The sequence below is a fragment of the Conger conger genome, chromosome 11 (assembly GCF_963514075.1).
Source record: "Conger conger chromosome 11, fConCon1.1, whole genome shotgun sequence".
NCBI lineage: Eukaryota > Metazoa > Chordata > Actinopteri > Anguilliformes > Congridae > Conger > Conger conger.
Genome location: NC_083770.1, coordinates 41,413,252 through 41,426,088, shown reverse-complemented (window position 1 = coordinate 41,426,088; position 12,837 = coordinate 41,413,252). Strand labels below are relative to the sequence as shown.

General features: G+C 49.1%; 1 protein-coding gene across 1 annotated transcript in view; it reads left to right on the top strand.

Annotated features, from left to right (window-relative positions):
- LOC133139963 (tetratricopeptide repeat protein 28-like) overlaps positions 1 to 12,837 on the top strand; it is a 259,700-nt gene that overhangs the window by 148,156 nt on the left and 98,707 nt on the right. Inside the window, 1 exon segment of the mRNA XM_061259454.1 lies at positions 10,569 to 10,716. Coding sequence (XP_061115438.1) covers positions 10,569 to 10,716 — 148 coding nt within the window.

Sequence of the window (12,837 nt, the reverse complement as noted above, 5' to 3'; positions counted from 1 at the left end):
AGTTGCACTAGACAAGATCAATCGTGCACTGAAAAGTATTTGAATCCAAAGAAATTACGTATTTCACCCATGTCTGCTCCCTGCTCTAAATCATACCAGTTACCTAAAAAAAATATTTCCAGGAAAGTGTTCCATCAGTGAAGTGTTCTGGTGGTTTCTCTAACGGTGTGAGAGCTGATTCCTAGACATAGCACTGACCGTCTCTGAAGGCAAGATCCATGTCCCTCGCTACTGAATAGCTCTGGATAATCATCTCCACCTCATGATAAAAAAGCATTTATTTTTCTCCAGAGTGTCTTTCGATTTCACAGTACTCCCATTTGCAGAACATGCTCGGTCACCCAATGGTTTGAGATGGTTTTCAATCAAACATGTAGTGGATATTTTAGAATTAGAGACTTTTGGCACCTAAATGTGGGTTGGGTTGACTATCTTTTGGAACAGTGGTGTATTTCTCTTGCCGATGAGCTTGGCCGGGTCGATTAATTTCGTGGGGAATCTGCAGCCTTGTTAATCAAGAAACTCCAAAAACGCTGATTTCTTTTCACTTCACGGGGTAAATTACGACGGGGCATGCTGTTCAGGTAATCTTAATTACGGCTAACTTAAGTGAGGTGATTTAACGAGGTAATTAAAGGATTTGATGGAATAACAAACGGTGAGATCCTGCTGCTCCTGGGGCCAGCTGCAGTTTGGGGGGGGAGGTGGGGGCGGTGAGGGGGGTGCGATTGTGCCTGTCTGGAGCTTTCTGGCTGGCGGAGCAAGGCTAATGGCTGCCATTGTGGTTTAATGGACAGGAAGCTGTGTAATTCCTGTCTCCCGGTGACCTCATTCACAGGAACATCCGTGTTCCTCCTCTGCAGTTCGGTGTAATCCCCCCCCCCCCCCCATACGACACGCTAGGCTGCCCAGAGCGTGACCCTACACTGACCTTAGGAGAAAGGGAGGGGGTCAGCCCCGGGGCATGGATGGATAGAGCGAGAGAGCGGGAGAGAGAGAGGGAGAAGGCAGGTGTGGATGGTGATGTCAGTCTCACACTGAGTCAGTTCTGAAGAAAGACTTTGCTTTGAAGAGAGACGTTGCTTTGGTGGGAAACTGGCAGCTAGTGAACTCAGCAGTGTGAAGCGGCTTATCTTGTACAGTGATTTCATGTGACTGCTGACCCAGTGTGACTGGCTGCTAATGTCATGTGACTTTGATGTCATGTAACAGTTGATGCCATGTTACTGCATTTGTCATGTGACTGCTAATCAATCTGCACAGGCACTGAGAATGTCACTGTGAGGCGCTTTTCAGGCACAAATAGAAACCCAGGGAAGGTGCTTAGTTGGCCATGCCATTCACTACGTATGGCCCATGGAGGGTGTGTGCATGTGTGTGTGTATGCGTGTGTGTGCATGTGTGTGCATGTTTGTGCATGTGTGTGTGTGCGCGCGTGTGCATGTGTGTGCATGTGCGTGTGTTTGTGTGTGTGTGCATGTGTGTGTATGTTTGTGCATGTGTGTGTATGTTTGTGCATGTGTGTGTGTGTGTGTGTGTGTGTGCATGTGTGTGTGTGTGTGTGTGTGTGTGTGTGCATGTACGCATGTTTGTGCATGTGTGTGTGTGTGTGTGTGTGTGTGTGTGTGTGTGTGTGTGTGCGTGTCCCACCACTCACATTCCCTGTGTGTCAGCCCCTGACCTTTCCTGAGACATTAATGTAAATCTCTGATTGGGTGCACGTGTGTTAAATGGCCTGTTGTGCCCCCTTATCAGAGCACTTTGTCTGACTACAGTTCATTGCTTGATGAGAGTCAGCTCTGAATGGGGATGAAATGTGCCCTCTCTCTCTCTCTCTCCTCCTTCTCCTTTTCCTTCTCCCTCTCCCTCTCTTTCCTTCTCCCTCTCCCTCTCCCTCTCTCACTCTCTCTCTCTCTCTCTCTCTCTCTCGCTCTCTCATGGCGTGTGTGATTGAGTACCTTGGCGGGAGTTGATTGCTCGCACTGCTCACACGGGCAAGTAGGACAGAAGGTGTGACACTGTTGCTGCACGGCCTCATGGGTAATGAACAGGGGAAGGTGTGACATGCCTTAGAGCACAGGCTTCTGGGTAGAATCAGTCAAAGCAAGTTTTGCAACTTCTACCCAGGCCCTGCGTCGTGGAGTTTTGTATTTATGTGGGGAAGGCATAAATGCTCTTCACAAACAAACATTAGTTCACAGTTAAATCTTGTGTTGCAGTTACAGGGGCAAGGCTTTTCCACATCTCTGGAGAACTCATTGTGTTTTGATCAGGCTGCAAAGTAATTCTGTCGTCTTTGAAGCGAGGCCCTGTGAAATAGCGCTTCGCCGGGGCAGCTGTTCGTTCGCAGACAGCGCTCAAGGTTGATGATGCGGTGTTATGTGGTTGTGAGGCTCTCAACTGGGTTTGGAACTCTGGGTAATAATAATAATGCAAATAATTTATCTGTTGGTTTTTTCCAAAGCATCTTACAGTTGATAAGACTAACAATCCTCCCCTGGAGCAATGCAGGGTTAAAGGCCTTGCTCAAGGGCCCAACAGCTGTGCAGATCATATTGTGGCTAGACTGGGGCTTGAACAACCAATTGGCACGTCTGTTGCTGTCATGTTTTGTTTTTATTTTAGCTTCAGAAGGATCCAGAGCAGTGTGTTTCTTCTTCTCTCTTCCTGGTCGACAGGAGCGATGTCCTGTTGTGGAGCAGCTGGTTTAATCTTATGCCTGGTGTGGTTGAAATGAGTTATTGAATCATTCATTTGAAATACAAATGGTCCATCTAGCCAGAGAGGCTGCAGTTACTGGACAAAAAATCGAAAGGATAAACTCACAAAAAAGGGGGGGTTGGGGATAGGGAGTGGGGGATGGGGGTACACTATAATATATTTAATTAGTACTACACTGTCATAATCAATATTTCATCATAAATTCTGGAAGATTGTAGCTCTGAGAGGCTCTGGGTGCGTGTGGTCGTGTGCTCGGGTCCGGCCGTCTCGAGCGCTGGTGGATTTCTGGTCATGTGAGTGCGTGTGGCATTTCTCTTCGGCTGCCCCGTCTCCTGCTCAATTCCTCTCCTCCGTTCCTCCTCTCCTCCATTCTTCCGCCCACTGGAGTGATTCTGCACGGAATTAAGACCCCCTGTTCTGTAGAGTGCTGATGTTTAATGCCACACTCCGTATCTGACGCACGTGATCACGATGCACAGCGATGAGACCTACAGTGCAGTCCGTAAGTATCACTGTGTGGTTCAGACTTTCAGGTTTCAGTTAATTTCTAGGTTTTTACATCCACACTGAAGAGATTACAGCCGCCTAATTTTAGCACTGTACGTTGATACCGCTGTAGGTGTCTTGAAATACAATTTGACGTGGACTGAAAATATATGCCTTTAAGTCCACGTCCGCAGCGTCTGTCTCCTGATTGTGGGTCAGATCTCGGGGGTCTCCTTCATCACTTCCTGCAGAGGGGTCCTGACTTCCTGTAAGCGCGGTGATCGTAGCCTCACCTCGAGGTGCGTCGGCAGGATCTGAGAGAATCTCTGAACCTCGTGTCAAACGCCCTGTGTCAGTGCGTGACATTTTTGGGTTAGCACGCGAAACAGCCCCCACCCCCCGAAAAAAAAAAAAACTGATATCAACATGGAGCAATTAAAATGCCAGAGATGAGTGGATGAGAGGAAGGAAGGATGAAAGAGGAGGAAGAGGAGGGGCAGAAATCTCTTTGTTCGTTGGAAGTGGTTAATATTAATTAACCCCCCCCCCCCACTTTATTTTTCCGCAGATGACGGTATCATCTGTTGGGGATTGGAGAGGCATGACCCCCCCCCCCCACACACACACACACTCACACACACACATACACACACTCTCACACACACACTCACACACACACGATTCAAACCCTGTCCCCTGCAGGTGAATGGGGTGGGGGGCGCAAGTGTTGCTAGGCAGCCTGCCAGGCGGGGGGTGAGATGGCGAGGGGGGGAGGGGGGGCGCAAGTGTGTGAGAGGAAGGGGGGGGGGGGAGATTGTACCTGCTGACAGTGTGTGAACATCTGATTTTTGGGCTCCATTACCAGAACAGCAGGGGCTCTGCCTTTAGTACAGTAATGCCCCCCCCCCCACCCCATTTGTGCTGGGGGAGGTGCCAAATGTGCTGCTATTTCTTTGGGGGTGGGGGCGTTTGCATTTTCCCTGATTTAAGGCTTATTGTCATTATAGGCATCCGTTATCCTGTTCATTTGACCCTCAATACTGCACACAGCTCTCTCAACTGTTACTCGGCCGCTGGGTCAACTGTGTGTGAGTGAGTGAGTGTGTGTGTGTGTATGTGTGTCTGTGTGTGAGTGTGTGTGTGCACATAGCGTGTGTATGTGTGTGTGGGCATAGTGTGTGTGTTTGTATCTGTGTGTGTGTGTGTGTGTGTGCACATAGCGTGTGTATGGGTGTGTGTGCATAGTGTGTGTGTCTGTATCTGTGTGTGTGTGCGTGTGCACATAGCATGTATATGTGTGTGTGCGCATAGTTTGTGTGTCTGTATCTGTGTGTGTGTGTGCATAGTGTGTGTCTATGTATCTGTGTGTGTGTGTGTGTGTGTCCGTGTCTGTTTGTGCCTGCCTGCATGAGTGTCTGTATTTTCTTGTCATCGGGTGTAGAAGCACGTGTATCTTTTTTTCGGGATCATACATGTTCTTCCTCTTCAGGAAAAAGGAATGAATATTTAAAACGACTTCAAACAAGCAGTCATGAAATATTAACCAGCTTGGGAGAGACAACAGTGTTTTTACACCCCCGTTTTTACACCCCTCCTCCCTCCTCCCTCCTCTCACTTGCAGAGCGAGCCTCTGGGGTAAAATGGCCGCCCCAGCGTGTTGGATTTCTCTGCTGTTTCTTAGTCAGGAGGGAAGGCACACAGGCAACCTTCTTTAGATACTGTACCGCTGTCGAGAGACTTTAAAAACCTCTGAGGAATGACCGTGTTCATGTTCGGTCTGAATCTGGTCGAGCGCTTCTCCCGTCTTTGGTTTGTTTACCCAACTGTGTGACATCATCTGCGAAGTTCTGATCTCATCTCATCTTCCCGAGAAGAACCACTCACAAACAACATATCTTTACTCAAAATCATCTCGTTCCTCTTAATTCTACTGCCGTAGTTCTGCTGAAGGGGACTGTTGGAATGTATCCTTACTTCCACCCAAACCAACCGCACACACTCTGTTCGTTAGGGCAGTAATAGCTGTACACACACACACACACACACAGATACACACACACACACACTCTCTCTCACACACACACACACACACACACACACACACACAGACACACAAGCCCTGTCTCTCTGATCCTCAGACCGCTGGTTGCCCTGGTGAGGACTCATCCGTTACTCAGCCGAGCGAAGGTTCGAAGTGGTTGCCGTGGAGCTGTCAGGCAGATCCTGTTAGGTGTAAATTGGCACCAGGCGTGATGGTTAGCACTCTGCCTTTACCTGCCAGAGAGTGTGTGTGTGTGTGTGAGAGAGGTGTGTGTTTGTGTGTGAGTATGTGAGAGAGGGGTGTGTGTGTGTGTGTGTGTGAAAGAGAGAGAGGGGTGTGTGTGTGTGTGTGTGTGAGTGAGAGAGAGAGAGGGGTGTGTGTCTGTCTGTGTGTGGTGTGTGTCTGTGTGTGAGAGGGGTGTGTGTGTGTGCGCAGGTGTGTGTCTGAGAGAGAGGGGTGTGTGTATATATATATATGTGTGTGTGAGAGAGGGGTGTGTGTATATATGTGTGTGTGTGTGTGTGTGTGTGTATGAAATACACTCAAAGTGCAAACTCCACCTTCTGGTCCTCTTGGTTTGCTCAATAGCACCAGCCAAGATCAATCGAGCACAGAAAAGCAGTTTAGAGAAGGTGTTGGCCTGTGTATCGCTCTGATCTGGAGCAGCTTCCTGTCCTGCTCGCTGTGATTGGGGAGGATTTGTTCCGTACTGTGAGAGGCCAGGATCTGACCCTGTCTGATAACACCCTGGACCAGCAGCCTGGCCTCTCAAATATCCTCTCGGTTTGGGAGCCCTGGTCTGTCTGTCTGTCACCCACTTTAATTGGCTGCTGATTAAAGTGGAAATACCCAGTCAGGACACAGAGACCTCTCAAACCCCATAGCTGTTACCCAGCGGTAGCATTGTAATAGTACACCCAATGTTCATGTTCTTAGAAATATCTGGGTTTGTGTTTGGCTGTGGTAAAGAGCACAATTTATAAATTAAGTCTGGTCTGATAAAACATAAGGAGGGATTGTTTTTTTTATCACTTTGCATTGGAAAATGGAAAAGCAAGTGTTTGGTTGTTGAACTGATAAGAGCAAAGAGTGACTGATGAGAACAAAGGCACAGAAGCTAGGTGCTAAGGAGGGCTTAGCACACCTGCTGTTAGTGTCAGCAACGCTAATCTCAATTGTAGTCTTTATTGCCACTCCACACTTAATTGATCAATTAACGCAGATGATCACATGCTTAGCTCACCTCACCTGGTTTCTTGGGTTTGAATTGCATTTGTATTTTAGACAGAAAACAAAAAACAGACACACCCTTTGGTTGTCCGGCACTAGGGCTGCGGACATCGGATTTAGAAATGAGTGCTCTTATGCAAGCTCTGGACTTCATGTCCCATCAGCCACCTCTTTCTAGAATTCTGTCACAATGTCCACCCTCCCGCGTAGGGTTAAACCTTGCATCCACGGTGCCCCCCCCCCCCCTCCCTAGTCTGGTGTTTTGCTGACATATGCAGTTCTGTTGTCAAGTGGGGGCCATTCTTCTTATGAGGGCGGGGGGGGGGGGGGGGGGGGGTTGTGTGTAGCCAGCATTTCCTCTTGGGGTGAAAATCCCAGTGGCTGGGACATTAACTAATATGCCAGCCTACCACCCCTGGACAGAGAAGTGTCTCGAGGAAAATGGATTTTAGAGCTGTTTTCAAGGCTGAGCTTATTGGTGATGGAGCAGCCTGTGTTCCACAAGGACAATGAGACAAACTCAATTTGCCCACTGTAATGTGCGTACAGTGCTGAAATATATTTGTGTGTGTATTTATATAGCTCTGTCTTTTGTTTGTGTACCTGTATATTTGCATAGGTGTGTGTGTTTCTGTGTGTGTGTGTGTGTGTGTGTGTGTGTGCGCCCCTGCATGTACGTGTATGTGTGAGTGTCTGTATGTGTGTAGTGTGCACCTTCATATATATGTATGCATGTGTGTGTGAGGGTGTGTGTGTGTGTGTGTCTGTAAAGGTATGTTTCATTGCGTGTGTGTGAGAGAGGGTGTGTGTGTGTGTGTGTGTGAGTGTGTGTGTGAGTGAGAGTGTGTCTGTGTGTCTGTGTGTGTGTGTGTGTGTGAGAGAGGTTGTGTTTGTGTGTGTGTGTAGGAGACAGAGAGGGTGTGTGTGTGTGTGAAAGAGAGAGAGAGGGTGTGTGTGTGTGTGTGTGTGTGTGTGAGAGTGTGTCTGTGTGTGTGTGTGAGTGTGTCTGTGTGTGTGTGTGTGTGTGTGTGTGTGTGTGAGAGAGGGTGTGATTGTGTGTGTGTGTGTGTGTGTGTAGGAGACAGAGAGGGTGTGTGTGTGTGTGTGTGTGAAAGAGAGAGAGAGGGTGTGTCTGTTTGTGTGTGTGTGTGATAGAGAGCATGTCTGTGTGTGTGAGTGAGAGTGTGTCTGTGTCTGTTTGTGTGTGTGTGTGTGTGTGTGATAGAGAGCATGTCTGTGTGTGTGTGTGTGTGAGTGAGAGTGTGTCTGTGTCTGTCTGTGTGTGTGTGTGTGTAGGAGACAGAGAGGGTGTGTGTGTTTGTGTGAAAGAGAGAGAGAGGATGTGTCTGTTTGTGTGTGTGTGTGTGTGTGATAGAGAGCATGTCTGTGTGTGTGTCTGTAGGGGCAGGCAGGCGTGGCAGAAGATAAATGAATGGTAGGAACCTCATTCTGTGAAGACGGCAGGCTGCATTGATTTTGTCACATTTCTGTGGCCCTATTACACTCATGCATTTATGCACATGCGTGTGTCTGCAGTATTCAAATGCTCTCGCCCCCAGAAGTGTACCGGTGGTTTAATACCTCCATGTATGTCAGGACATTCGGGGTAAAAAAGGAGACGTCAATTTTGGTTTGGAGCAGAGAGTTCCCCCCCCCAACCCCACCACCCGCGTTCCTCTCTCTCTCGGAGTGGTGCTACAGAAACCTCAGTGAACGCACTCATACAGTAAATCTAATCTAATCAAAGACAGAAGTGATTTTAAATGTGTGTCATTCCCCGGGGCAGAACATTCCAGCTCTCTCACTTTCAGCCTGAACCCGGAGCGACGAGTGTGTGTGTGACCGTGTGAGAGTGTGTGTGTGAGCGTGTGTGTGTGAGAGTGTGTGTGTGAGCGTGTGTGTGTGTGAGAGTGTGTGTGTGAGCGTGTGAGAGTGTGTGTGTGAGCGTGTGTATGTCTGTGTGTGTATGAGTGTGCGTGTGTGCGCTTGTGTGTGAGCGTACGTGTGTAGGAGTGTGTGTGTGAGAGTGTGTGTGAGAGCGTGTGAGAGTGTGTGTGTGAGCGTGTGTGTGTGTGTGTGTGTATGAGTGTGCGTGTGTGAGCGTGTGTGTGAACGTGTGTGAGAGCATGTTTGAGAGTGTGTGTGTGTGTGTGTGTGTATGAGTGTGCGTGTGTGAGCGTGTGTGTGAGCGTGTTGGAGAGCATGTATGAGCGTGTGTGTGAGGGTGTGTGTGTAGGAGTGTGCACATGTGTATGAGCGTGTGGGTGTGGGTGTGTGTGTAGGAGTGTGCGTGTGTGAGCGTGTGTGTGAGCGTGTGTGAGAGCATGTTTGAGAGTGTGTGTGTGTGTGTGTGTGTGTGTGTAGGAGTGTGCACATGTGTATGAGCGTGTGTGTGAGGGTGTGTGTGTAGGAGTGTGCACATGTGTATGAGCGTGTGTGTGAGCGTGTTTTGAGAAGCAATTAATATGGAGCACGTAATGTGGCCCTTGCTCCATCCCATAATAACACTGTCACTGGCGAGGTTAATGTGCGAAATCTAATCTGCGTCCCCATTCATTTGAATAACGTGTTTTTTGGGGGGGTAAGGGATGAGGGCCGCAGTGTTTGGGGTGGGGGGGACACGATGTTGTCTCAGTAATGGAGGGGTGCCGGAAAGCAAAGTGTAAATTAATTACTCTCTCTTCATGAATTTGGTGTCATGTCTCATTTTGTCTAATCCCTTCCTTTCTGTGTTGCCGGCGGCAACGAGGGCGTGGCTCGGAGGAGACGAGGTGGAACGTGGTTTTGGGTGTTAATTATGAATTAGCACCGCGCCCCTGAGGGGGTCGTCACTGAGGGGGGGGATCACTGAGGGGGCCTCACTGAGGGGGGTGTGTCACTGAGGGGGTCGCGTGTGAGAGTGAGGAAGTGAGCTCTGAGTTTATTAGTCAGGGTGACATGGCCCTTCAGGCCTAGTTTGGGCTGGTCTGTAGTTACGGCTAGTCTGTGTTTTTGGCCTGTCTCTAGTTTGGGCTGATCTGTAGTTTGGGCCGGTCTGTGGTTTGGGCTGGTCTGTGGTTTTGACTGGTCTGTGGTTTTGGCCGGTCTGTAGTTTTGGCTGGTCTGTAGTTTTGGCTGGTCTGTGGTTTTGGCCGGTCTGTGGTTTGGGCTGGTCTGTGGTTTTGACTGGTCTGTAGTTTTGGCCGGTCTGTAGTTTTGGCTGGTCTGTGGTTTTGACCGGTTTGTAGTTTGGGCCGATCTGTAGTTTGGGCTGCTCTGTGGTTCTGACTCAGTAGGCTGTGTAAAGTTCAGGGATTTGCGTCTGTGGGGGAAGGAGGACGAACACTGCGATCCAGAGCCGGGATAATGTCGGGAATGCCGCAATTCCGGGAACTCTATGGGAGGAGCAGAGAGAGGCAGGTGGGAATGGCTGGACTGGGCTTCCTCAGGGATGTGATTCCGCCTGCGTCGTTTTCCTCATATTGAATTGTGTGTTTATTTTAGCGTGTGATGCGTGTCGTTATCAGATCTGGCCGAGTGCGTGTGTGCCCTGACGTGCTTCCTTCAGCCCCGCTGCGTTAAATCCCTGCGCGGGCCTCACTCCCGACAGGAGCCTGTTTTCAGCCCGTGTCCTGCGTTCAGTGCGCAGTCTGGCACCTTTAAAAGCACCGTTTCATGGTGATGGGTCGATTCTGTCTGGGCTGTGTTCATAAAAACACGCACTGAAGGCTATACAGAATTCCCTTCTGTGTTTTTTTTTAATGGTTTTTCATTGTAGAATGATGCCTTCACATTATAAGCTTGACCAATATATATTACATTTTTACTTGATGTGGCCACCATTGCGGCTCAAGCATTGGACAGAAATGACTGACCCCAGGTGCTCCTCTTTATTTGCTGCAATCGCATTGCGGCCGCCATGATGGCTCAAGCCATAGACGCAAACTGTATTTACTGCGATTGCCACGTGGCCACCATGATGGCTCAAGCGTTGCACGGGAAATGATTGACGCAAGGTGCTCCTCTTTATCTACTGCGATTGCCTCGTGTCCGCCATTTCGGCTCAAGCGTTGCACGCAAATGACTGACCCGCTCCCCTCTCTCTCCGCAGGCATACTTCCGACAGGGCGTTGCCCTCCAGTACCTGGGGCGGCACGCCGACGCGCTGGCCGCCTTCGCCTCGGGGCTGGCCCAGGACCCCAAGAGCCTGCAGCTGCTGGTGGGCATGGTGGAGGCCGCCATGAAGTCCCCGTTACGAGGTACGCTGACCCCCCCCCCCCCCCCCCCCGTTCCCCGCCCTTTCCTGGGCTCTGTGTGACGGGTCTCATTATCACACTGTCAACCGGTCGACCAGCCCGTCCACCGATCGACAGAGTCGACCAATTAATCACCCAGTTTGACCATTCAGTCAACCGATTCAGTGAATGAACGTCTCAATAAATCACCGAACCATTCAACTCATCAACCTATCAGTCTGTCTTTTCAATTCCACAAAGAAGTTCACAAAGGAATAAAAACTGAAAATCCCCCCTACCCCGGGAAACAGTAAGATTCCGGGATGATGATGATGATGATGATGATGATGCACGCTTCCTGTGAACTTAATGGGGACATATGCTGATTGACAGAAGGAAACCCTTCATTTTTTTAAATTAGCTTTTTTGTTACAGTCAGCGCACATAACAACATTTCTGTAAATGCTCCATAGTTAGCCAGTAATGCTAATAGATCTTGTGCTACATGCCATTAGACTGTGGGAGGACTCTGGCAGCTAAAGCAGTGTGTAACTGAACTCTGCAGGCCTGTCCACTGTCTGCTGTGGGCTGATGGGATAGCGTGTCCTTGCCCATCACTGCTGTTGTAAACACTACATTACCCACGCTGACAGGCCCTTAAAGAGACAAGAGCGCACGGCAACCTTGAACCCTTCCACTTCCTGTTATTCTTCCTCACCATGCAGGCTGTTTGTGTGTGTGTGTGTGTGTATGCATGTGTGTGTTTGTGCGGGCTGTTTGTGTGTGTGTCTGTGTGAGTCTGTGTGTGTGTATGTGTGTGTGTGTGTGTGTGTGTGTGTGTATCTGTGTGTCTGTATGAGAGTGTGTGTGTGTATATATATATATATATATATGTGGGTATGCATGTGTGTGTGTGTATGCATGTGTGTGTTTGTGCAGGCTGTTTGTTTGTGTGTCTGTGTGAGTGTGTGAGTCTGTGTGTCTGTATGAGAGTGTGTGTGTGTATATATATGTGGGTATGCATGTGTGTGTGAGTGTGTGTGTGTGTGTGTGTGTGTTTGTGCAGGTGTGTGTATGTTGACGGGTGACTAATTGCTGTGCTAACTCTGTTAATGAGCCGGGAACTCGTAGGCTTGGGGAAGGCTCTGGGGGGGAGCGGATTGGGGGCCATTCTGGCTCCTGTTTTCCCTCTGATGGATACAGCAGTGCTCTGTCTGCATGCAAACAGATAACCTGGCGGGCCACTGCGTCCTCAGCCCGAGCCAAACCGAGGAGACGTTCCAGTCCAGTCTCCCGGCTTAATGACCCCCCAAAACCATCAGGGGCGTCTCGTTCACTCTGAGGTCTGCGTTTTAAAAAGAGTGATTATCGTCCCCGAAAGGGCGAACAGAGAGAGTCACGACTTCAGTGCTGGAAGGGGAAAGGCCTTTGAGAGGAGGCCCATATTTATACAAACGGGCCCACGCTCAGCCATGGCAAGAGGCTCCATCCTTTCAGACAGATAAACATGTTTGGAGGGGGGTGCTGAGTGAGTGCCTGCATCTGTTTATGGACAGAGAGAGAGAGAGAGACAGAGAAAGACAGAAGGAAAGAGTGCAATGTACACAGAGAGATGGAGAAAGAGGGAGGGATAGAGACAGAGAGAGAGAGAGGTTTTAAGCTCATTTAGAGAGCTATTAAATGATAGTTGTGAATTAAGTGAAGACAGTGCACACTCATCTCCCCCCTAAAAACAAACAAATAAACAAGCCAATTATGTAAGTGTTCACCTTGTTTCCCACAATGCCCCTCTTCTTTGCCACTTCTTTGCAGTGAGGGGCTCTTGTCCCCACAGATCTGTGCTGCACTGAGCAGGGAAACGGATTTCTCTGTCTCTCTCTCTCTCTCTCTCTCTCTCTCTCTCTCATTCTCTCACTCTCTCACTCAGCGTTTGCACTTTTTTATCTGAGCAATTGTTCTTTTACAAAGCATGTAATGTCAGCTATTCACGAGAGCGAGGATGCACACACACACTCACACAGTCACACGTACACACACATAGTCACCCACACACAGTCACACAGAGACACACACACACACACACACACATAATCACGCATACACACACATTTCCAAATGCCAGCACTATTTTATTTTGTTTTCATT